Raw genomic sequence first — 24127 nt, forward strand, 5'->3', positions numbered from 1 at the left:
ACGCTGTCCAACTTGGCAACTTTAAGATCGGTGGACTTCAACTCCCAACTTTGCTGGCTGGGAAATTCTAGGAATTGAAGCCCCCAAGTCTTAAAGATGCCTAGGTTGGACTCCCGTGCTCCAGAGTCAAGCCCCTCGGACGGCCCCGGTGCCCGGCCCGACCCGCTTCCCTTCTCCGCCTCCTCCCCGCCAAGGAAGGAGCCCAGCGGAGCCTCCTGCCATCCCGGAGTGGGGGTCGCGCACCCCGCCGCCTCGCTTTCCCCGCCCTCGCGGCCCAGAGGCGCTCGCCCGGCCCGGAGGAAGCGCCTTCTCTGCACGAGTTCCCACGCAAGACCGCCCTGGCCGCTTCACCCACTGGCGGAGCCCCAGTCAGGCCGGCGCCCGGGTTTCTTCTGGGCTCTTTCTGCGGGCGCCCGACTCAGGGAAGGGAGACACCGCTCGGACAAGCTCCTCCACGGGAAAGGGGCGAGTGGCGGGGCTGCTGTGTGCTTCCTTTCGTGCAAGAGCCGCGCCGTCGCTCCGCTCTGTCTGTCTGCCCGTCTCTGCCCCCTACCTGCCCTTCTCGGCTGCCACCCGCAGGGGGCAAAGCCTCCTCGAAAAGGAGCCCGGGGCTCGCCCGACTTTCCGCCCAGAAAACCGAGCCGAGCCTCGTCTCTCCGCCGAACCGAAGCGGTTCGCACCTGCCCAGCGCCCTCCCGCTCCGACAGGTCCCCGGAGGGGGGGCTCCCCGCCTGGGAAGGGGCCGGGCCGAGCCATCATCCCCCGGGCAAGCCCTGGGGCGGGTCGACTTGGGGGCCGGGCCGAGGCGGGGCGCCCGCGCTTCCCGGCACTCGCCGCTACTCGCCGCCCGCACTGCAGCTTCGCCCGCGCCTCCCTCCGGCCGCGCTCCCTCCCAGCTCGGGCGCCGCGCGGGCAGGTGGGCTCCCGGGCAGGCGGGCGGGCGGAGGGGAGGCGGGGGTCTGCGGCGCCCACCCACCCTTCCCCGGGCAGGCAGCGGGACGAGCCCGGCCAACCTCGCCCGGCCAAGCCCGGGCGCTCCTCCGAGCCCTGCCCCGCGAGGCTCCGGAGTGGGTGGGCGCGGATGCGAGTGGGAAGCCCGGCAAGCCCCGTCCGGGCCCGCTAGAAGGAGGCAGCCGGGCTCCCTTCCAGCCCTGCCGGGAGAGCCGGTTCTTCTTCAGCCTCCTCCGGGCCTGGCAGGCGGCGAAGCTGGCAGGCGGGAAGCCAGGGGAGCAGGGAGGGCGCTTCCCGGGGGGGGGGGGCTTGAGCTGCTCCAGCGGCTGCTCCAGATGTGCTGAGCAGGGCAGCTCTGGGCTCCTGTCCTCTCCTCCTCCCCGTCACGCGCGAAATAAATCATGCATCTCTCCCTTCTTCCCCAGAGAGCAAGGATGTGCAGCGATATGATCGAGATGCTGCCGGTGGATTTGGATGGAAAAGGCAATCTCTATTTCCAAGGTAATTCCTGGAGGATTTCCGCTGGAGGAGACCCAGGCAGGCGGCCGGCTCTGCACCAGAGCCTTTCGGAGCCTGCCGGGACGAAGCCCGGGGCTTGCTCCTGCCCTGGAATGAGGAAGCTCTGTGGGCCGCAAAATGCTCCTTCTGCGACCGCAAAATGCTCCAGATTCTCGAATGAAACTCTCACTCTTCCAAGGGGAATTCCTGTAGAGCCGCAGCCGCTGGCACTAAGGACGGGAATCCTATTTCATTCTGGGCAGAGAACGGGAGGGCAAAATGATCCTTTACCTGAATTCAGATCATGGTTTAATGTCTCCTTTTCTTCTCTCCCACCCTTTTGTCTCCCTCCTGCCTGCTGCTTGAAACGAAGAACAAGGTAAGCGGTGCAAACACCTCTCTGCTCCTGAAATGCTGGCTTTGTTTCTTGTTTTTTTTCCCCAAAAGTACCACTTTTCTTTCTAATCGCTATTTCATAAAGTAGCATAACAGCAGGGGTCTGCAAACTTGGCCACTTTAAGACTTGTGGACTTTAGTTCCCAGAATCCCCCAGCCAGTTGAGGTCCACAAGTCTTAAAGTGACCAAGTTTGCAGACCCCTGTATCATAGCCTCAACTCCATCATGAAACAATAAAATACATAGAGCCATTCCCCCCCCCCCCCCGCATCAGCTTTTATCTGCGATTTCATAACTATTCATGCAGGGAGAGGGGGGCGGAAATCACATCATTTCAGTAATCTACATGAACAATCAGGGTGCAATGCGATTATAGTATGGATTATTTATTACTATGGATTGTTCATTAGTATGGATCACTGATACAGCGAGAAGAACAAACGAAAGCAAATCAATGAAGTGTTAGGATTGAATTAAAATTCATTCTAGATTTAACATGACCCCCAAGAATAGATGTAAACGGCTGCTTTAAAATCAAGAGGATTGTTAGAAACAGGCCAAGGGCAAGTGAGTGACTCTATGCCCAATCTGTACATTAAATCAATATTTTTACTTTACACACTTGCTTCTAGTATGATTTTACCGAATGGGGGAATCTTTAACTTAATTTCATGAGCTGCAAAGACATTTCTCCATTTTTATTTGCTTCACTATAAAAAATTATAGACTCACCGAAATGAAAGAAAGCATTAGTTATGGGCAAAGACAGAAAGAATATTTAGTTTCTTTCTTCTTTCTTTGGCTTATTTAAAATATGGTTCGTTTCAAAGTCAAAAAAGGAATTATGTTATATACATACATAATATGTATATATATAAAATAGTGTAAATACATTCCAGAAGAGACAATATATTCCCTGTTCTGACCTCAGATTTATCATTTTCTTCTAAGTGTTAGAAACAGACAGCTGGAGAACATCAGGAAAATGTGAATCTGCCCAAATCTTCCGAATTCCTAATAACCATGTCCTCATCGCACAGCCGGCTGACAAAGATTTCCCTGCAGTATTTGAACGCAGAACAGACCAGGAAATTCGGAAAGGTACAGTAGCGGTTTTGCATCTCTGAATGTCTGAACAGATTAAAAGGGTCTCATTCTGATTTCGTATTTTCTCGTATTTCATGCCCCAGGAAAAGAACTTGGGAAGAGGAGAAGCAACTTGCAGATTAGTCACTGCAATCAGGACTGAAAATAGCTTTGTAAAAGCGATGCAGAAAGATAATAAATTACGAAATTGTTCTTTATGCGTCATAAGAATTTATTATTGATATAGGCAGGGCTCCTGGGTGAAACTTCTTTTTTTCATATATTTTCAAGGAAGTTTTTAAGGCTGGGAAAATATTTAAATGAGCTACAACATCTGTTGAAATTTTATGGCTTGCCTTTTTCCAGTCATTTCCAGATCATTTATGGCAAGCTCTCTCCTACTAGCCAAATGATTAAAAAAAAACAAAAAACCTGGACCAAGCTTTTAAGATTGCCTGATGCATGAATTGGGTAATTTTTGTACTAAGAAACTTTCCTACAGACTTTCATAGGAGAAACAGATAACAAATTTTAAGGTTCTCTTATCTGCTGCTAGACCCTCACAAGAAGAAAACCAACCTCTTGTTCTTTTATTGCAGTATCAGGTATCAAATTTGACATCCACAGTTACCAAGACACCAAGCCAAAGGGGCTGTCAGTGGTCTTCACTGTGGAATTTAACCATCAGACTTACCTCATGTGTGTGGAGAAAAAAGAAAACAAAATGAGGGTGAATTTTAAGGTATGCTATTGACAATTGGGGTTGGGCCAAGAGGTTAGTTTTTATTGTTTATTGTAAGTTGGCAATGATTTCTGTGACCTTAGACATTCTTTATCTGGATGGTTTTTATAATTACTGTTGGCTTTCCCTCCTGAGGCTGCCTACAGTCATTGCTATAAAATTGTTTTAAAAATAAAAACTCTAGGGCTATACAGATAGCCTAAGCCCTAAGGAGATCACATGACCCCGGGACATGGCAACCATCATAAATATGACTGTTGCCAAGCGTCTGAATTTTGATCACATGACCACGGGGATGCTGCCAGAGTCCTAAGTGTGAAAAATGGTTATGTCACTTTTTTCAGTGCTGTTGTAATTTGAAACAGTCACCAAATGAACTGTTGTAAGTCGAGGACCGCCTGTACAGCATTCCAGAAATTATTCAGAAACAGCTTCATGACACCCTGTTACTGTTTAAAACAGCCGCCTCTTTTCTGGGCTTATAAGGCTGCACTACTATGTGATGTTGGGGGGGGGAAGGCAGCTGTTTTAAGTGCTGCAGGCAGGGGTTATATTTATGATCCCATATGCATGGAATTATTTCTGATTGTGCCCCCACGGTCAACACTATTTTATAAGTTCTGTACTTGTTGAATTGCATCACTGATAATCTCCTCAATGGAAAATGCAAAAAGTTCTAGAGACAAGGGACACCTGGGCTATAAACCCTCCCCCCCCCTATAAAATTCAGTGCTACCGTAGCTTTGGTTTGGCAGAAAGAGGCTGCCTTCTTTTTCTTAAGACAGCCAGTTCTTAAAACGTTTTAAGATAGCTTGGATGTATCTTGAAAACCTGAGTTTAAAAAGAATTAGACTTAATCTTATCCAAGGATGTTCTTATCATGTTATTAAGATTGATTCAGTGCTAATTCCAAACTATAGTTCAGATTCACTAATGTTAAGAGTTCAGATCATGAACCGTGTGAATTCTGGATTAACCTAACCAAACAATCTCTGCAAATAAAGTTCTCAGACTGGAGGTGAGATCCTGGTTTAGTGGTGGTTGTGCATATGGAGTCAATAAAGTTCACAGTAATAATAGCCATTAGGGTATTATTGGATATTGGCTGATTGGTCCCTGTTCCAGTTACTCCCAATTAATTCTCCACCCACTCCCTATGAATGTAAAAGGTCCAAATTGCTTGCATGGATGGAGTTTAAGACAAAACATAAATTAAACATCTATGGAGATTCTCAGTCCTCCAGGTCAATGGTTGTCCCAAAGGTGCTTTTTCAAAAGGCAACTGGACTTTGTTTTTCCTTGGACCCTTCACTTCTCATCCAAGCAGCTCCTTCTGAACTGAAACTGAAGGAGCTTCTTAGATGAGAAGCGAAACTTCTTCCAAGGAAAAGTCCACTTGCCTTTTGAAAAAGCACCTTTGGGACAAAACTAAATTAACAAAAGTGCAGAATTGATTTAAATATAAAGCAGCCTCTCTCCCATCAAACAACTGTGGCAGCAAGCAAGCTCTTTAGCCCAATTCTGAGCTCTCTTTGAGATCTTTCCTGGGGATAAGAAATTCTGGCTAGTGGTCTTTCTCGTTGAGTCCCCCTCCCTGCCACGTTTGGATTCCTTTCAAGATGGTTTGGTCTCCATTTCAGGCAGGTACAATTCCCCACCACATCGAAGGAGACACCAGCAACATCATCTTCATCAAAACCCGGTTTTCGGCTGGTAGCAGGCAATTTTACAAGTTTGAATCTGCTTTGGAAAGTGGCTATTTCCTGGCCTTTGAGGATGCTGAAGATAGCTCTACGACCGTACTGGTAGTCAAGAAAGTAGAACTGGCGGACGAAGTGGATGAATCCACAAAGCTATTCCACGCTCCACTTCTCTGACAAGGAAACCCAAGTAAAAAAATAAATGAGATTGCAAGTGGTAGAAAAAGTGCAGATTTTAAATGGTTGATGTAGCTTTACTAGAATTGCTAGAAAGTATATTATAAAATTTCTGACACACTCCCCTCGCTTGATATTTGAAAACTGATCAGTGGAAGTGTCTAATTAAGAGTATCTAAAATTTGGTGGGGTAAATAATTGCACTAAGAAAAGCCACACAGCTTTGTAAGAAATTCTAATCTCAACCAATTACCAATAAATATAAAAACTAGACAATAGCCACACAGAAAATGCTAGATAAAACTAATCGAATGTCAACATTTTAAACCTTACCTAGGCGTAGTCTAAGGCATATTTTAAAAATTGAGATATTATATTTTTAATAAAAACTAAAATTAATCCAGAAGCTGTTTTGTTATTATTTGTTGGATGTATTTGTGTAGGTCGTAAAATTGGGTGTAACACAATTTAACAACCGCTTTGCTTAGCAACAGAAATTTTGGCCCCGAGTGTGATCAAAAGTCAAGGATTATCTGTGTTTGTTAACTGGCAAATGAATGTAGATTATGATTCGGAAATTTTAGGTTTCCCATTTTTAAAAAAAACTGTCATGGATATATCATCTTGATAATCAATTCTAGCTGTGCGTAAGTTTACTAATAACTGTATTATTTTGTTTTCTTCAAATGATATATTCTTTTAGCCCATTAAATAATAAAAAATACATTTCAAATGCAGGGAAACTCTCACACTGCAATCAGAAAATTGGTCCACACAAACGAAGGGTACCAGGAGAAAAGAGGGCGCATGCAGTACTTCTCCCAAAACCGACTAAGAGAAAGATAGGCTTTCTTCAAAAGGCTAAGCTCTAATGGCCAAGGTCAACATCACAATCTCTCTTTCTAAACAAAGATCGAGTTGGCCCGGAACAAAACGACAATTCAATTGCAATCTCGGCATCAAGAAGCCAAAACACCATTTTTGGGGGAGAAATCAGAGAACGCAAGACAAAAGAGGAGGGTGAATCTCAGAACAGGACAGCCGTTTTGGCAGATTCTGGAAATCTGTTTATTTCTAAAGCAAGTTTCTAGATCTTACGATGGAAAAGGTATTGTTTCTAAGCTCTGTATCAGTCATCGGGTTCCCAGCTTATGCTAAATTCAACCTCAGGAACGATGTGCAGGAGCTGGCTTTGAGCAAGAGACGATTCTGTGACCCAAATGCATGCATGATTTCTCTTGGAGATGTTTTAGCTCCACACTGATAAGGGGGCAGAATGAGCTGTAATGTTCCAGTTAAACCACAATCAGTATTTTTTAAGGGGAACTTTCACTCTTGTTTGAAACGTCTGAAAGTGCCATGCCAGGACATGTTCACACAAGGTGGTTTTTCAAACCTCCCACACAGGTTCTGCACTGATCTACTTTTTTCATCAGTTTTAAACACGTACCAAGGCATATTTTGTATAGTATGTTTATGTTGTTAGCTTGGGAGGTGGGATATAAAAATATCCAAAACTTTTTATTTTTAAACGTTAAGATGATACATTTAAATGAAGTATGTACTTCTTTTCTCAACTTTACTCAAGCATCAAAAGGATAAATCTGCCCAACAAAACCTGACATCTCCAGAGACAATGGAATGGGCAAACCCTGGATTTCAGACTCACACAGTTGCAGGTTCTACAAATCCTTTATTGTACATAGTTTAGACTTCCCTTTTTCATTGTGCAAGATGCCATGTACATACTTCATTCGTTTGCAACAAGAGAGCCAGAAACTCGAGACAGGATTATCAACATGAATGATGCTGAGCTGAGCCTGCAGTTTGAAAGGTCAAGGGCCTCCCATCTGCAGAGGCTCCCAGCATAAGCCAAAGCTTTGCCTGGGTGCTTTTCCCCAGCTTCCTTCGGGTCTAATTCTCGCCTTAGTGAGAGATCCCAGATCTTCTGAATGGCAACAGCTGTGGACATGGATGTGGGTGTTTCCCAGCAGCCGTTCTGCTACATGCAAAGCACGCCCTTCGTTGTTCTCCTGCCCACCCTCCAGGGCTCGGTAATAGCGTAAAGAAGCAGAGGCAGCAGTGAACGGCTGCTGGACTCTCTTGGCAGGGATCAGAGGCTCCACAGCATCGCCACCGCCCTGCAGATGCCTACGTCGTGGTAGTTGAAGTAGCAGAGGCCTGCAAAGGTGACTGCCGAAAGTAGGTAGAGGCCAGCATTGGCCAGTTTAATGGAGGTCTTTCCGTGGACATAGTCAGTTACAAGTTGCCCCAGGCCCCTGCAGGGAAGGGAGAAAAAGAAACAGGAAGCTGGCTGAAGACACGTTCAAATTCTTCCAAAGGTTTTCAAACTTGGCTGAGTTAGAATTGGCCAAACTCACAGTCACTTTGCAGATTACTCAGTGGGCAGTGAGAAACCACAATGTGGAAGAACGTATTCCCACTTCCCCAAAGGTTGTTTCATCTGATTTTTGCTTACTCCTTCAGCAGAGAGCTGAAAAGTTCATATTAAGCCCATGGAGAACAACACACCCACTCTCAGAAGCTTTAACCTGGGTCCAAAGAGGCATGATACCCTCCAGAGGTTGCCACAGCCCAATTTCCACCCAACTCAGCCCATCTTCTCAGTTATGGGAGCTATTTGGATGCTTTAAGAGTTAAGTATTTCTACTGAGCCTGAATGGTAATGGGGGAGGAGGGACTCTCTAAATACCAACAACAACCCTGTGAGATGGGTTAGACTGAGGTGGGAGGAGGGGGAAGGGGCTCAAAGTCACCCAGCCGGCTTAACAAACAAACATGCAAACATTAAGTTTGCAGGAGGGGGTCAAAACTGTTGGGCAGCTAACAAACTTAAATAATTGAAAATAAAAATATATCAAATATTAACCTAATGACAGGGGAAAAAACCCTCCGTTGAAGCAATAGCTGGGTTTTCCCCTGCTATAACAACAGACAGTATGAATATAAACAATGATGAAATGTAATGCCAGTCAATCCAGAAAAAAGGAAATTATGCAACTGGCCCAGAAATCCAGGGAACAGCGTGATGCAACTACAAGAAAGCATGTGGGGTTGCATCAGTGCATGCACTGCTTCTAAACCGCAGGAAGTGATCGTCCTTAAATCGCATCCTAGCGATTGTGTCCTCTTTTGTTCACTATAGTGCCACACTGTAAAGAGAACTCAGGCAGAGGTAGAAGGAATGCTGAGAAATGTCACAAGGATGAATACCAGGGACTAGAAATTTAAGTCCTATGAAGGGATATTGAAGCAACTGGTCACATTTAACCTTGAGAAGATGCTTGAAGGGGGAATATGATAAAAGTCAGAAAATGGAGCACAACATTTTCTTAGTTCTCCCAAAGGACAGGCCATGAAACAGCCTCTTTCCGTTACAGGCAGCCAGATTCCAAATGAATGTTAAAAATACTTGGAGTAGGCAGCCTGCCCAAGTTCTCAGATGAATGGCCTGGCATGAAGACACCAAAGGCCCCTCTTCCAATGCCAGTCACAAACAAGGAAATTAAAATGATTGAAGGGAGCAAAACAGGAAAACTCTTTATTTTTCTGGGAAGGGAAAAAGATTTTCCTGCTTAAGGATGGGAACTTTTGTAAAAGAAATAAGAGTTTTCCACAAACAAGGGAGGAAAACCCACAAGGGGGAAAAGGAGAAACATAAAACCACTTGTTTTGGAGGCCCTTAACCCACTTTTGGCAAGCCAGACATCAAAACATGTCAACAGGCCAACTGAGTCATTTTCTCACTTCCCAAGAAGAGCAAAACTTTCTTACCCGCCACAAAAGAGGACATCACCCTTTCCAGGAACCCAGAGCGATCGCTTAGTACAGGAAAGAATGTTATTTTAATAGCCCTCCTGGGGAAGGGCTAATCTGCAAGATTTTTCTCTTAACAGCTCCCATTTCCAAGGCCTAAATTCTTGCCCATTGCTGTCAAAGGGAAGAAAGCAGCCTGAAGGGACCCGAAAGGGGCTGCCCTAGATTTTTCTCCCCCTACATACACACCTTTACCCAGATGAGGACACCCTTGGGATTCTTATACCCCCAAATTCCTTGGGCACAGCACTTGCTGACTGCCACAAGAGACTACCCAACAGAAATATTTCATGGGGCAGAAGGGAAAATAATTACAACCACAGAGAAAATGTGTTTAGCTTACTGAAGTTTAGTTAAACAGAAGTGTGAACAAAACAGATCTTTGCAGCCTGATCCACTTTTTAGATCTGGGTTTTTTCAAATTTGGGTGGTGCGGGGGCTCAAAGGCTAAGATGCTGGGCTTGTTGGCTGGGAAGCCGGCAGTCCAGGTTCGAGACCTGAGCACCCCACAATGAGGTGAGCTCCCATCCGCACTCCAGCTCCTGCCAAGCTACACGTTTGAAAGCATGCAAATGAGAGTAGATAAATAGGTACCACTTGGGGGGCGGGGAGGCAACAGTGCTGCATGACGTCGCGTGGGCCATCTGACTACAGAAATAACTTCAGACAGTGCTGGCTGAACGGCTTTGAAACGGAGATGGCCTATAGTTGGCAACGACTGGTGGAGTAAAATCTGCAGGGACTCCTTTACCTTTACCTTTTTCCCCAAAAACTTGGCAACTTTAAGATGTGTGTGGACTTCAATTCCCAGAATTCCCCAGCCAGCCAAAAGCTCAACCCTTTTTATAGGACAGCTCTTCCCTTGGAACTCCCCACCATACCAGCTGAAGAGACAGCAGGTGTCTGTCTGGTGGGCCTGCTTCCCTCCTGACTCACCAGTGCCCGTGGAGTGTGAGAGTTGCTGCCAGGGAGTAATCCACAGCTGCTCCAGGATACAGATAGGCTGCTGGCAGGAGTCCAAGCAGGAGGATGCTGACTGCTCGCTCGCTGGTCCAATGGAGAGAGGCGGCCTTTGAACCAGCTGCAGACAGATGCAGCATTTTAATGCCCCGAGAAATGGTGTGCTTGAGAGCAAGAAGCAACGCTCCAAGTGTGGAAATGGAAGGTATGTGTTTTATCTTGCTGTAAGCGCTTAAAGTCGCCCTGAACCGTGACATTGGGCAGCAAATCAATTTGATGATAATATTGTAGAGCAAATTAAGAGGTTCCCTCCTTTTTCCAAAGGGATATGAAAATGAAACATGCCAGACCATCAGAACTTTGAATCTGGGCCATAAGTCTCCCTTTTCGGTTCAATTGGAAGCTAACCAATCTGTTGTAACTTGAGGGCTACCTATAAGGAGCTGGCAGAAGCATAAACGTACAAGCAAAAGAGGGAAGACCCTCTAGAGTAGAGGTCTCCAAACTTTTGGGTACCAGGGACCGGTTCCGTGGAGAAAGGTTTTTTCATGGACCGGAGAGTGCGTGGTTTTGTGTGCTGCCTGCATCCCTCGGATGGGGCTTTGCTTGCTTGTGCAGACCGGTTGCTGGCATGCTGTGGCCCAGTACCGGTCCACAGACCAGGGGTTGGGGACCCCTGCTCTAGAGTGCTTTGGTAAAGGACCCTAACTGGAACTCAGTCAGCCTTCAAAAGAAACTTGGCTTTCTGAATATCGAAGCTTTTTCCCACACAGCCTGAATCTGCCCCAACCTATTTCCACAGTCATGAGGAATAGAAACTTGCTTTTTTATTTCTTTACAGTAAACAAATAATATTTGTGATTTCCAAGAATTGATGCTGTGAGCTAGTGCACCATGCTTTCATTGCTAGACAAAAGGCCCCTGATTTAAATCTCTGGAATAGGCTTCCCCCAAGATCCAGATGGCTCCCGCTCTCCTCTTGGTTCGAAGAAATGCAAAGGCTGGACTCTTAAACCCAGGCTTTGGCAAGCGAGAGTGAAACTTCATTGCATTGTCCACTTTTATCTTTGTTTGTTTAATGCTTCATTGGTTTTATTGTACTTTGATTGTTGTGAGCCACCCAGAGAAATTGAGAATTGAACAAACTACATTGTTGTTTGTCCAATTATTAAACAATTGCATTAGAAGAGACAGAGTTGTGTATTTACAACCATGTTACAACCTTGCCCCAAGCAGCAAAACAAATTGAATTCAATTTTTCAATTGAATACAACCATGTCTCAAACAGAAGAGACATGAATATGGATTTCTTTTCACAACAAAGAACAGGAAATTGTGATTTTTCATTGAATCAATGGAATCCATAACCTTTAGGGATATTGCTCAGAAAAGAACAGTGAAAATGTTTAGAAAGTTCCTGTTTCTTGTCTCTGAGACAAGGGTGGGAACCTAAGACTTTGCTTGCCAATGCGGCCTTTGCTTTGTTGAATGAATCATAAGACTAACAAGCAGACACACAAAAAAGGAACTAAAGGGAGACCTACCCAAACTCCTGGCAGATGTGTGAAATGTGCATATCTGATGACGAGGAGGAGGAGGATAATCTTCAATTGGTCTAGTCAAGGAAGCTGCTGGTCTAGCCAAGAGATACCTGTTCAGGACAACTGTGGGCAGAATAGATGGATTTCATTTTGTAAATAAGAACACTTTTGATCTCTAGATCCCACTAATGCCGATTACACACTACTGGTATGAAAATACACTACCACAATGCTTAAAATATTTTTAAAAGCCCTTTGTCAGAGCTGTAGAATGTAGGAATCAAAAACAAGCTTTAATGCAGCGAAGAAACAGCGGCTCACCTATCTACTGGAACATGCTTTTAAACAGAAAAATGGATTTCAGAAGCATCAAGCAGCATGGATGGCACTGTAGAAAGGTAGATCCCAATCTATCATCATTTAAACATGAAATGTGTGAGGCAGCCCATAAATTAATGAAAGATAGGTGATAAAACTGGATGTTCTTCAAATTCCAGCTGTTTTACTGATTCTGGAAGCATTCCAACCCCACAGAGCAGTCTTCACACATTGTTAAATGATGGGGAAGTGCACCTAAGACTTTGTTTGCCAATGCACCCTTTGCTGTGTTGAATGGAATTCTTCAGATTGCACACTCAGCACACATCTGAACACACCAGACTACAGATGTGAAAGACCATGTTTCTACATGTTTAGCCCTGCTTAAACACAGCTCACTGAATTAGGTTTGCACAACACATCAAATCATAAACAAATGGGCTGGGCACACACGCTATGCTACACTACTACATGTGTAGTACACCACATGCGATTACAATTTATGGTGCAGTGCACTTTGTAACAGAATCATATAATTCCTTGCAGTACACTTACTGCCGTCTTGTACTCTTCCTTGCAGAGAGCAAACCTGGTGCAAATGAGCTGGAAAAATAACAATCAAGTCTGACAGAGATCCCTGTTAAATGCACGCAGAATAAAAACTTCCAAAACACACACACACACACACATCCCACCTCCAGTTAGGCAAAACTGCTGCCTGATGCGCTTTTGGGCAAAAGAAAAGAAAATTTTCAGGCAAAAGAAAAGAAAAAGAAACTTCAGGCCGATTCCTGACAATCTTTCCTGCTGTCTTCTCCTATTGGCATCTTATGATTTATCACATTATCTGTATCTTATGATTAATAATTGCGACTATGATGTATGATCTATGACCTATCACTTTGTTGTTTGTGTGTACACTCAGAGCTTCTGCACCGGAGACAAATTCCTTGTGTGTCCGATCACACTTGGCCAATACAGTATTTCTATTTCTATTCCTGTTCTGTTCTACCCTCCCCTTTGGGCCAGGCGAGCACCTGCCTAGGCTGCCGCAGAGGGGCGTCCCGGGGCTCTGAGGGACTAAAGCAGCGCCGGCCCAGCGACCCTCGGGGGCTCCGGCCGAGGCAGCCAGGATCCTTTCTGCCTTCGGCAGGGGGAGGGGGGGCTAAATTTAAAATGCGACCCGCTGTCGCAGCGCCTGTTGCGGGTGCCTCTCACAGCACCCAGCCCGCCACAATTCACACGTGCTGGACGCGTGTCTTTCGGGCCCCGCCAGAGGAGTCCCCGGCCTCTCATCCCTGCCGGCCCAGAGGCGACTCGGCGCTTTCGCAGCCGGCAGAGCGGCCGAGGAGCGGAGAGGAAAGACGGCCGCGACCTGGGGGCCCTTCCGCCCAGGACGGCCCTCGGGAGCCGGGAGTTCGGAAGGGAGGCCTCGGGGCCCGCGCGGACTCCCACTCACCGGCCGCCGGCCGCCCGCCCAGCCCGGCCCGCCACAGCCACAGCGACGCCATCTTGCCCGAGGCGCAGCGCAAGGGCATCGGCCGGAAGCGGAAGCGCGGCACAAAAGGCGGGACTTCCTGCCAGGCCAGGCCGCACTTTTCCCCATCATGGCGGCCGAGCTGGGGCAGGAGACCGAGGTGGCGGAACTGCAGCGACTGGTGGCGGCCGAGGAGCAGCGGGCGCGCCTCACCGCCCAGGTCCGCTGGGGGGGGATGGCCGGCAGAGACCCCCCTCGTCCCCCCCAGTCGCCCTGCGGAGGGGGAAGGCGGGGCGGGAGGGCAGAACGGGGGAGGGGGAGCCAGAAAGCCTGGGGGGCAGGAGGAAGAGGGCAGAATGGGGGAGGAGGCAGGGGGCCTGGGGGTCAGAATGGGGGAGGGGGGCAGAACGAATGGAGGGGGACAGGGGGACTTGAGGGGCAGAAGCGGGGCAGGCAGGGTGTTTGGGGGACCAGGAGGGACGGACTGGGCAGATGGGCTGGGGAGGCTTGGGGGTGAGGTCGGGGTGGTGGTGGTGGGCACCCCAAAGCATCCTTCCCTTGCTTGGCTTCCCCTTCCAGGTCCACACCTTCATGGAGGTCTGCTGGGAGAAGTGTGTGGACAAGCCCGGCTCCAAGCTCGACTCCCGGACCGAGACCTGCCTGGCCAACTGTGTCAACCGCTTCATCGACACCACCTTGTCTGTCACCAACCGCTTTGCGCAGCTCATGCAGAAAGGCGGCCACTGACCCAGGCTCCGGCAGGCTCTGGAGGGGCCCCCTTCCCCGGTCAGCCTGAGGAAGAGTCGGCCAGCTGCCGATCGGTCCTCAGTTCCCCGACTGGCAAGGAAGGGGACTTTGTGGAAGAGACGCTGGACAAGGCATGCCAGCTACAAAATCAGGAGCACCTCCAAGCAAGTGGACTTGGTATAGCAATGTTGGACTACTGTCCTGCAATGGCAGGAGAATAGAAGTAAATGCACCCCGATGGTGTTAAACAAGCTCACTTATAAAATGAAAGGAGTATAATATTGCTGTTCTTCACAAGGGGATATAAAGATTTAGTCCAGTAATGCTGTGCACAGAATGATTTGGCTGGATCTGAAGCTGCTGTTAATAGCAGTACGAGAGAAATGTAATTTATTCTCCTTTAATCTTTTAGCACATTCTGTTCTGATCTAAGCTTACAGTAACACTGGGGAGATCAATCAAACATTTTATTTCACTGTGGGTATTTTTGAACAAAATGAAAATTGATTATTAAATGAAGAATGGTTTCTTGAATAAATCTGGTTGGCTTTGCACAACACACCAACCCATCAACAAAACACATGAACTAAATTCACACAACTGACTAGAAAACAGCACTCTGACCTATAAAGTTATGTATAAAGGCACCTATGTTTTCAGTCAGAATAACAAGTCAAATGCTATCTTTTGAAAAAGGAAAGATAGAAAAAATCCACCATCGCCTCTCTGGAATTCCTTATCCTTTAGATTTTTTTCAATGCCAGTCACTTCCTTTGAGTGTAACTTATGAACCTTTGCTCTCACACCACAAATCAGAAATGCAGTTAAAATTGCCTGTTTTTTGGCTAAAGTCAACATTGTTTATTTTTTCAGACCATTTAAACCAATTCATGCCAGTAGTTTGTATGTATAAAAAATAAGTTGATTTTCATAGAAATAACTTCAATGGCTTTGCTTCTCATAGCAACAATTATTTCCAAAAATACTTTTTATATCCCTATACACAAACGATAAAAAAAAAAGCCCAGCTTATTCTAAGTTTTAGATCAGGATCATTCCACAGACATTTAATGTTGGACAAATTTGTTTGGGGAGACCAGAAAAAAAAAGTATTAAATACAGAGCTGGCAAAAGGCTAAAGTGAGTATTTTACAAAATTTTGTGAAGGGGAAATGGGGATGGCCAAAAACAGAGAACTGCTCTGTGTTAGTGTATTAAGTTTTTGACAATCCTGCTTAGTATATTTTTGATGGACAAAGGCATATTTAGCAAATCTCTTGTTAATCTCATTGCTTCCCCCATATTTCAGGAAGTACAGTGTGTTAAGGAAGCTTTGAACTCTGTGCCAGGGTGCCCAGTCTCTTGCAGAACTGTAGTTGATAGCAGTATCTGGGGAGGTAGGAGACAGGTGTGATTTGGGCTGTATGCTGGGAATGTTCTTTAGTGAATCCTTCCACAGCCACTTAACAGGCATTAGAAAGCCAGGAAGAGCTTTACCAAAAAAGAAAAAAATCCTCCCCACCAATAACATGGCTCTTAATTTGGTACTGCACGCAAAGATAGATCCTCTCCCATCACTCATCCTATTAATGACTACAAGAAGCTGGAGAGGGCTGCATTTTCTCTGGAATTAACTTCTGGCAGCGAGAGAGAATTTAAGAACCCAGCCAGCTGAAACAAGATCTAGTCCCACAAGGGCAAGTTAATGGATAGGATGACCTGCATTCTTCCAGGTATGGAGAGGCAGCGGTCTCCGTTCCTTCACAAGGTGACTAGTTAAGTCTACCCTGAGGCTGCAGTGGGACAGTGTTTGGTTTTTGCCGAGCCAGTCTGCCCCCTGACCTCCCTCTAGAGAGGACACGTTCAAAGTGGAGAGGATACCTGCCTACCTGCTTGGGGAATACCTCCCCTCTCTCCCTCATTCTTTTATTGCAATTCGCCTGCAAGTCTTCGCAAAGGAAAAATAAACTCCAGGTGATTTTCAAAGGCGAAGGGGAGACTAAACCATCCATCGTTCCTTCTGTCTTCGAGAGTGGAATTTCGGAACTGGAAGGTCCATTCTGAGGGGGACAAGAAGGTTGCCTGGCTAGAATCCGTGACAGGCAAAAGGAATCCAAGCCTTTTTCTCTCTCTCTGGCCCACATGAAACATAAATTGCCCCCTGCCCCTGCCAGCGGAACCAAATCCAAGTCTGTTCCAAGCAGGGCCATGTCTGAGGGGAAGCTCTGTCCTGGAGCCAGTCAAGCCACCCAGAGCTGGGTTCTAATCCTCCTCTGAGCTGTCCTCGGAGTTCTCGTCAGCAGCTACTTTCCAGTTCTTCCTCTTGCTGCGCTTCTCCGGTGCCCTGTCCCCTGCTCTGTCGGGCAGGGGAGCCTGGCGTTTCCGCCTCTTCCTGGCCGGCTTCTCTGAGTCACTGTCCGCAGAGTGGCTGGAGAGGCAGCTGCTGGCTTTGCTAGAGCCGCTGCCTGGATCCGAGGAAGAGGCGGGAGGCTCATCTGAGGCCTTCTTGCCCTTGGCGTGGCGCTTTTTCCTCCTCTTGGGGGGCTCTCCCTCCGAACACTCGGACTCCTGGGAAGAAGCTGCCCCTGTGCTCGGCGGCTCCTCTCGTTTCTTCTTCTTTTTCTTCTTGTGAGACTTCTTTTTCTGCTTCTTTTTGTGTGACTTTTTGGGCTTTTTCCTTTTGTGCAGCTTCGCAGAACTCTGCTTGTCTGACTGGGATTTTCTTTTTCCATTCACGGAGTTTTGTTCATCTGGTTCCCGGTCACTGCAAAACACAACCAGGATGCGTTTCAGTTTGGGATACCTTTTCTGAAAGTTAAAAACTCGCAAAAAAGTAACAATTGTGGTTTTTTTAATGTTTTCTAATCTTTCAGATGAGCCACGACTGCAAATGCTTAAGCCCAGTTAACATTTCATAATGACATTTCTTATAGTTCAGATTTTAAAAACTGGGGACCCTATTGGACAAAATGAGGTGAAGTAAACTTTATCAAGCCATTTGTGGTGTATTTCAGATGTCTCTGCCCTATCCTAGTAATCAAAGAAGATTCAATAAGGCTTTGTGGGTAGAAGGTAATGTCCATCAACTCATGGGCTGCTCTATATAGAAATTTAAATTAGTGGAGAAAACAAAACCATAAACCAGAGTCTGAATCTGGGTAATTTGAAATATCCAATTTTTCTCCAGAGTGCGATGGGAAAATTATATCTAGTATAGAAGCAAAAGTTTTTGACAGTAAAGAAAAGAGCAAACAGAATGCATACATTTAAGGCCTGGACTATTTTAACATCCAAAGGAAACCATTTAGGATTTTGGTACTTTAAGGATTTACCTGTCTGTATCAAATTCTTCTGGATACAACTCTTTGTAGCCACTGTGACCCCATCTGTAAAAAATTAAAAAAAAGGAACAAGCACTTGAAGATTACACATAGCCTCTTTATGCAGAAACATCACTGGAACAGAGACCCGTTGTCTTTTTTTTATTATTGGAAACCTTCCATTTATGGGACGGTACCTGTCCGGCATGTTAGCTTCGCATTCGTAGAGCTTCTTGTTCCAGTAGCGGGCATGTCGAAGGTCGTCTTCAATGGTCACTGCCATAACTGGCATGTTCCTTGTCCTCCAGCTGTTCTGCTGGCTGTCCTCATCAAACCCATCGCTACGCATCCGGCTGCTGCAGAGGCCGTGGGAGATGGGCTGGTAAGCTTTGTGGGGAAAGCTTCTCTAGCAGGAGGAGTCAGAAACAAGATCCACCACACTGCCCACCCCCACCACAGTGATCCTGCAGACATCCAGCTGCATAAACCAAGGGACCAGATTCACCACTTTGGCTGAACTAAAAATCTTCTCGCTAAAGTTGGCATTCTTCCCGAAGGCAGGACTGCCACTTTTTGACCCAGAGGCGGCTCTATTGTTTTCTAAAAGTTATAGTCTTTAGGGAAACAGAAGTTCTGCCCTTCCCTGTTTCACAAAGGCTAGGACTCAAATGGCCAGACTCGCTTCTGTTTTAGGGACAGAGTGAGCAGCCAGATTGGCATGAACGGGACGGCAGGGCCAAGCCTCTCACAAAGGGAAGCGAGCGCAGGGAAGGCACAGCCAAGAAGAAGGTGCAGGCAGGCACTGCCAGCTGTTTGTGAGTGGTGTAGCTTTAATAATGTTCAAATCCTACCTGGAACTGTTCAGAAGAGCCCTCTCGTGTTTGCCCCAGCGTATCTCTTGGCTCTGCTTCTCCATCTCCCGTATTTTCCACATTTCTGACTCTTCCTGGATCTGAGATGGAGGGGCAAAGGAAGGCACTGAGGAAAGATACAAGCCAGGCTGCTTTGCTTACGGGAACAGCGAGGAGGAGCGACCCGGCCCCTTACCTTGTTGTGGGCGTCAGTGTGGCGAATGACATTCCGCAAAAGGACTTTTCCCAAGGGGACGCGGGACATCTTTCCTGCACCCAACAGGCCGCGAAGAAAATGCCCTGGAGGGAAGGAAAGTGGGAAGTGAGGGAGGGAGGGAGGACAAAGAGAAAAGGAAGGAATTGGGAAGAGGAAAGTGGAAAGAAAGAGAAGGAAGGAAAGGAGGGAGAGAGGAAAGGAAGGACTGAGGAACAGGAAGAGGAAAGAGAAAACGAAGGAAGAAAGGAAAAGAAGGGGAGGGGAGGAAAGGAGGGAGAGAGGAAAGGAAGGACTGAGGAAGAGAAAAGAGAAAAGGGAAAGAAGAAAGGAAAAGGAGGAGAAGAAGAGGAAAGAAGGAAAGGACGGAGAGAGGAAAGGAAGGAATGGGGAAGGGAAAGAGGAAGGAAAGGAAGAACGGAAAAGAAAGAGAAGTGGAGGGAGGAAAGAAAAGAGAAGGAAGGAAAAAGAAAGGAAAGAGAAAAGAAACCAAGGAGGAAAAAGAGGGGGAAAGGGCTCCTTCTCTGCCACCGTCTGCAACCGCCGAGGCGGGCAGGCCCAGCCCAGGGACCCCCTCACAGGTCAGCCACGCGGTTCTCTGGCCCGCCGAGCGCCGCGGGGAGCCTGGGTCACTTAGTGGCCGGATCCCCGACCATCCTCGCGGGGCCGCCGCGCCACGGAGACCCACCTGGCGAGGTTGGCGGGCGGGCGTGCCACCCGAGGGACGGGAGGCTACCCAGCGCCGGCGGGAAGCCGCCCCTCCGCCGCCCAGGTCCCGCGTGCTGCCGCCGCTTCTCTGGCCCTCCCCGCCGGACCCGGGACGGGAGCGCGCCTGGCTCCGCGCCGCCACCGTGGCTGGCCCAGGCCCGGAACCCGCCAGCGCGGCCGAGCGAGCCGACCGGCGGAAGGCGACGGAGCCACTTCCGGCCGGCCCGCTTCCGGGGCTGCCATGGCGACCGGCGGTCGCCTGGCAACGGCGGCCAAGGGGCGGAGCCCGTGGCCGTAGCCTAGGCGACCCACCGGTAATGCGGAGTTCGTCGCACCTGCCGCCCTTCGGCTGGGGATGATGGGGCTGGGAGTCCCACCGCTCGTGCGCCTTCGCCTCCAGGGCCACGTCGCTGGGAGAGCCATCCCAATCGGCTGGGGCGAGGGCAGGGGGGGGGCTCCCCCCGCAGCCTCCCCCCGCAGCCGTCCGTGGCCGCCCTTCTTTCTTCAACAGGTGGCCCGCGTGCAGATCCATGCCAGGAGGGCGCAGGGGCTGTACAAAGCCCTGGCAAGTGGGGCACCGTACCTAGAACCATGAATGATGCCCAGGTCAAGGCTCTGGAGCAGTTATTTTTTCCCCTTGGCCACTTTAAGAGGGGTGGACTTCAACTCCCAGAATTCCCCAGCCATCATAGCTGGCTGGAGAATTCTGGGAGTTGAAGTCCACCCCTCTTAAAGTAGCCAAGGAGGAAAAGCCTTGCCCCAAAGGTATCTTGGCTGGATGGGAAAGAGGAATGCCATGAGGGCAGCCGTCAGCAGAGAACCTCCATTGCTGCCCGCTTGGAGACAAATCTGGCTGCCTCTGACTGCCCTTCATCACTTTTCCCATAATGGTTGCCTTTCCAAGGATTAATGGTGGGGTTTGTGTTTTGTTTCGTGCCAAGGAGAGGCCAAGGGAAAAAGAAAGGTCCCCTTTCTGTACCATCTGGCTCGGCTTTTAACTAGACCAGGAGGCCTGCCAAAGTAACACACAGCCTGATAGCCTAACTCAGTTTATGTTAGAAGCTAATGAAGAAAGCCTTTAAAGGGACAACAGGACTTCTAAAAAAAATCTGCTTTTGTCTTTATCCAGTTAGGTTTAACATCAGCAAGAGAGGTCCTGCATGACCGAGGAACTTCAGATTGAAGTATTTTCAGTTACTGGTGTGACGGCCTCTACAGAAGCATCTTTTTGCTGTTAAGGAGCAGCCATGGAAGCTCTTCGTAGCTCGGAGGAGATGCTGAGCAAAGCAACTCAGCTGTGGACGATGCTGGATGACATGGCGGAGAACAACCCTGGAAGTTACCGCCAGTTCATGCAGCAGCAATTAAAGGAAGCAAAGCAGCATTATGCTCCCCCAGAGCCATGGCTGTGCCTGAAGACCTGCATCTCGGTAGGACAACATTCAGCAGAGCAACAGCGAAGAAACATAAAGGGCCAGATACAGTTTCTCCTCTTAGCAGAATGCCAAGCCTTCCTTTGACTTGAAAATAATGTACAGTGTGTACATTGGTGCATTTGATAAGTGCTCTCTTGTAATGTTACTTCACAATTTACTATTTCCTTGTTTGCATCAGGCAATAAGACAGTGAAAATATTCCAGATGCACCATCACTTTTTCAGTCAATAAGAGCAGTAGACATTGCTTGCAGTGAATATGATTGTCAGTTATATGAATGTGTGTGTTTTAATAAATCATGTAATGTTTTGATGGTTATTTTGCCTTGTGCTTTTCTCATAGGAACCCACCAAAACCTGCCTATTCATAAATCTGTGCAGTTGGAATAGGATCCCTGCTCCCAAGTCACCCTTAGAGCCAATTCTGTTGAGTGCTGGCAAAATGGAGACGCTATCAGATAATTCAGGTAATCTCTTATTACAAAATCTCAGTTAGTGCAATAAGTTCTACAAGCTGACATGAGGTATTATATTGCTTTGTTCCTTCAGGAATGAAACTTACATAATTCAGTTAGTCCAATCGTAAACTCGGGTCAGGCTATATTTGAGGAAAGAATAAATTGTATTTGCTTTTTTCATAGAGATCTACAGCATCCTTGACATCGCATACAATCCATCCGTTCTTGAGCGAGTCAAGGATAACCCACCAGAGAAGGATCAGTTGATCCACATATCACTCAAGTACATTGAGGAGCATTTCAACGTCACTTTGTCTCATTCCTGGAGCGTGGCAAAATTTAAATTGAAAGGAAGCCTTGAAAGGATGAGGGAGAGCCTGAGAAAAGAACAGCCCCCCTTGGCTGTGTCCCAGAGCAACTCCAACAAAGGTAACGTTCAAGGTGCCACTCCAAAGGGGGGGGTTATCCTACCCATCTTATGTATTTAAAGGGAGCCTTCTGAGGATTTTATCTCTGAGAAGAGGGACATGGCCCCCCACTATAGGAATATGCTGCTTCCTGAAGGTATTTTGCACCAGTTTTTCATAAGGCACTGAAAAAACATCCTTTTTAAGTGGGCACTTGCTGCCTGACAATTGTCAATATTGGGAAATATTTTTCTTCACTGAATTTGTTTCTAGTTGTCCCCTTATGAAAGGGTAATATAGAAATGTAAAAAATAAAAGTATCTATAAAACATTGCACTTGGCAAGTATTACCTAAAGAGTTGTCCTCTTTATTTGAAATGGATGGGATGGCTTTCTCTACAGACAAGCGTTGAAAAGCGTGCGTGAACATCATACAGAAGTGTGTTACATTTCCATATATGATTAACTGCACAGTTGTAGCAGCTAAGATTTCTGTCATCAGCTAACAATTTTAGCAGACCGTAACTGCAAACATCACTGCAAACAATGAAAATGGGAGAAGAGGCAGGAGCCCTGGTGGCACAGTGGTTAGAAGGCAGTATTGCAGGCTAACTCACTGCCCACTGCCGGGAATTCGATTCTGACCAACTCAAGGTTGACTTAGCCTTCCATCCTTCTGAAGTCGGTAAAATGAGGACCCAGACTGTTGGGGGGCAAGATGCTGGCTCTGTAAACCGCTTAGAGGGCTGTAAAGCATGGTGAAGCGGTTTACAAGTCTAAGTGCTATTGCCATGTAATGATGCTTTTGTTCTGTAGCAATGCGCTCCACTTATTTGTCTAAACTCTTGTGTCTGAAAATCCTCTTGGGAAGAAGTGACACCTAACCAACTGCGAAGTCTCATGACCGAAGACAGCAGTGGCCTTATTCTGCCGCCAGAGAACCCCACAGCTTCCAAAAAGCATCTAATTGAAGAGATTTCCACTACAGACAAGCCAGAGGTGCACAAACCTGCCTACGAAATGACCACCAAGAAGGATGCAGATGAGGAACCCCTAGAAATTGAGCTGAGAATTGAACTGCCAGATGTTTGCGGTGTGTCTGAGTGTAATTTGAATGTCTCTAAGGTGAGGCAGCTACAAATTGCATATTATTTCCACCCCTCCAGTTTTGCCAGCCAGCCCCATTTGAATCTCAGATGTCTCCCTGCATCGTCTTTTCAGGATGATGTCTTGGTCGAGTGCCTTGAAAAATACAGGCTGCAGGTGGATCTTCCAGTGTCTGTGGATGAAGAAGCAACATCAGCAACGTTTTATAAGAAGAAAGGAATATTGCTCGTCAGAATGCCTGTGTACAAGGGGAAATGACATTATCTGATACGGTCTGGGAATACACCCTCTCCCCTTCTCTTGATAAACTTCATCTCCTTGTCCAGCACTTCCTATTCAGCATTTTACACAGGTTAATATTAAGTGTATTGGTTACATGCCTCTACTATATTGTATTCCTGAGTTTTAAGGCTAAAATTCTTGCTGCCTTTGAGGAATGTAAAAACCCAGGATAAAATGCACCCCTAAATACACGTTTTAACATTTACTTTGAGGGCTGTTTTGAAGGCATAGTTTCTGCTGCAGTTTAACTGTAAAAGATTAACAAATAAATGAACTCTGTATCTTATTTCCCCCCATTAACCAAAACAATAAAGGAAAAAAATGTCTTTTCAATCATTGATGGATTTGAATTATTTTTTAACAGTTCAGAGAAATTCCTGTAGTCTCAGAGGTCAGATTACATTTTCTTGGAGAAGCAGGGGAAAATACTGTATGGGTGGAACATTTTTTAATCCAAAGCCAACTTGTTCCTCTAACTGCTTCTTTTAAGTCTCCCATTTATTTTGCCATTTTAACATAAAAACCCTTTCAAAATTTAAAGAATGCTTAAAGAAATAAGCGCTATCTGCAGGTGTGGACAAAGCATTCAAAATGACATCCACAATTGTACGTTTGAAGTTATGCCCAAATAAAAATGGGCATAACTTTGATCCGGTTATGGCTGCCATATTGACTATACCCTGCGGACACAACTGAAGGGATGTGATTCCTTACAAAAGGCTCATTCAAGTGCTAAATATTGCAAAGGAACATTCCGACCTTTTGGTTCACTTGGATTAAAAAAAATAAATTGCTAAAAACATTGAAAATGACTCGAGTTAGCAGCAGAGGCCTTCCAGAATTGAGAAACTAAGTGCCTTCCCACTTGACAGGATAATGGCATTTATCCATTTTTGCTCACCAAATCATTATAT

General features: G+C 46.8%; 5 protein-coding genes across 6 annotated transcripts; 3 read left to right on the plus strand and 2 right to left on the minus strand.

Moving 5' to 3' along the window:
- Positions 1-857: 857 nt before the first annotated feature.
- LOC107284513 (interleukin-18) lies at positions 858-5917 on the plus strand. The gene is made up of 6 exons (XM_015812582.1): positions 858-916; positions 1377-1452; positions 1823-1828; positions 2798-2947; positions 3532-3674; positions 5315-5917. Exons 2-6 carry the CDS (start codon positions 1386-1388, stop codon positions 5549-5551), a joined length of 603 nt encoding a protein of 200 aa, XP_015668068.1. The 5' UTR covers positions 858-916; positions 1377-1385; the 3' UTR covers positions 5552-5917.
- A 1307-nt stretch (positions 5918-7224) lies between these two features.
- Positions 7225-13745, minus strand: SDHD (succinate dehydrogenase complex subunit D). The gene is made up of 5 exons (XM_015812571.1): positions 13667-13745; positions 12763-12810; positions 11893-12012; positions 10325-10469; positions 7225-7830 (listed from the first exon to the last, which is right to left on the minus strand). The coding sequence occupies exons 1-5, from the start codon at positions 13743-13745 to the stop codon at positions 7665-7667; spliced, it is 558 nt and encodes a 185-aa protein (XP_015668057.1). The 3' UTR covers positions 7225-7664.
- A 69-nt stretch (positions 13746-13814) lies between these two features.
- TIMM8B (translocase of inner mitochondrial membrane 8 homolog B) lies at positions 13815-16347 on the plus strand. The gene is made up of 2 exons (XM_015812578.1): positions 13815-13904; positions 14264-16347. Exons 1-2 carry the CDS (start codon positions 13815-13817, stop codon positions 14429-14431), a joined length of 258 nt encoding a protein of 85 aa, XP_015668064.1. The 3' UTR covers positions 14432-16347.
- A 342-nt stretch (positions 16348-16689) lies between these two features.
- On the minus strand, positions 16690-18867 carry NKAPD1 (NKAP domain containing 1). Its single transcript, XM_015812583.1, has 5 exons — positions 18799-18867; positions 18603-18703; positions 17949-18107; positions 17764-17817; positions 16690-17195 (listed from the first exon to the last, which is right to left on the minus strand). The coding sequence occupies exons 1-5, from the start codon at positions 18865-18867 to the stop codon at positions 16694-16696; spliced, it is 885 nt and encodes a 294-aa protein (XP_015668069.1). The 3' UTR covers positions 16690-16693.
- A 1795-nt stretch (positions 18868-20662) lies between these two features.
- PIH1D2 (PIH1 domain containing 2) lies at positions 20663-23522 on the plus strand. 2 transcript variants are annotated; one of them, XM_015812585.1, is made up of 5 exons: positions 20663-20954; positions 21303-21426; positions 21601-21846; positions 22696-22949; positions 23046-23522. In XM_015812585.1, the coding sequence occupies exons 1-5, from the start codon at positions 20772-20774 to the stop codon at positions 23187-23189; spliced, it is 951 nt and encodes a 316-aa protein (XP_015668071.1). In that variant the 5' UTR covers positions 20663-20771; the 3' UTR covers positions 23190-23522. The 2 variants fall into 2 exon arrangements, with proteins under 2 accessions (XP_015668071.1, XP_015668070.1); XM_015812584.1 differs by having other exon boundaries at positions 22696-23522.
- The last annotated feature ends 605 nt before the right edge of the window (positions 23523-24127 follow it).

Source organism: Protobothrops mucrosquamatus, unplaced genomic scaffold (genome assembly GCF_001527695.2).
Source record: "Protobothrops mucrosquamatus isolate PMUCROS unplaced genomic scaffold, P.Mucros_1.0 scaffold97, whole genome shotgun sequence".
NCBI lineage: Eukaryota > Metazoa > Chordata > Lepidosauria > Squamata > Viperidae > Protobothrops > Protobothrops mucrosquamatus.

Bases quoted from the DNA above. Each gene is read 5' to 3' on its own strand.
- LOC107284513 (XM_015812582.1), top strand. From the start codon at position 1,386: ATGTGCAGCGATATGATCGAGATGCTGCCGGTGGATTTGGATGGAAAA. The intron at 2,948-3,531 runs GTACAGTAGCGG...CTTTTATTGCAG, and splicing joins AGACCAGGAAATTCGGAAAG to TATCAGGTATCAAATTTGAC. The intron at 3,675-5,314 runs GTATGCTATTGA...TCTCCATTTCAG, and splicing joins AAATGAGGGTGAATTTTAAG to GCAGGTACAATTCCCCACCA.
- NKAPD1 (XM_015812583.1), bottom strand. From the start codon at position 18,867: ATGTCCCGCGTCCCCTTGGGAAAAGTCCTTTTGCGGAATGTCATTCGC. The intron at 17,818-17,948 runs GTACCGTCCCAT...AATTTTTTACAG, and splicing joins GAAGCTAACATGCCGGACAG to ATGGGGTCACAGTGGCTACA. The intron at 17,196-17,763 runs GTAAATCCTTAA...TGTGTTTTGCAG, and splicing joins GAAGAATTTGATACAGACAG to TGACCGGGAACCAGATGAAC.
- TIMM8B (XM_015812578.1), top strand. From the start codon at position 13,815: ATGGCGGCCGAGCTGGGGCAGGAGACCGAGGTGGCGGAACTGCAGCGA. The intron at 13,905-14,263 runs GTCCGCTGGGGG...TTCCCCTTCCAG, and splicing joins GGGCGCGCCTCACCGCCCAG to GTCCACACCTTCATGGAGGT.
- SDHD (XM_015812571.1), bottom strand. From the start codon at position 13,745: ATGCCCTTGCGCTGCGCCTCGGGCAAGATGGCGTCGCTGTGGCTGTGG. The intron at 12,811-13,666 runs GTGAGTGGGAGT...TTATTTTTCCAG, and splicing joins GGGCGGGCGGCCGGCGGCCG to CTCATTTGCACCAGGTTTGC. The intron at 12,013-12,762 runs GTAAGTGTACTG...TTCTGCCCACAG, and splicing joins AGGAAGAGTACAAGACGGCA to TTGTCCTGAACAGGTATCTC.
- PIH1D2 (XM_015812584.1), top strand. From the start codon at position 20,772: ATGGAAGCTCTTCGTAGCTCGGAGGAGATGCTGAGCAAAGCAACTCAG. The intron at 20,955-21,302 runs GTAGGACAACAT...CTTTTCTCATAG, and splicing joins GCCTGAAGACCTGCATCTCG to GAACCCACCAAAACCTGCCT. The intron at 21,427-21,600 runs GTAATCTCTTAT...CTTTTTTCATAG, and splicing joins GACGCTATCAGATAATTCAG to AGATCTACAGCATCCTTGAC.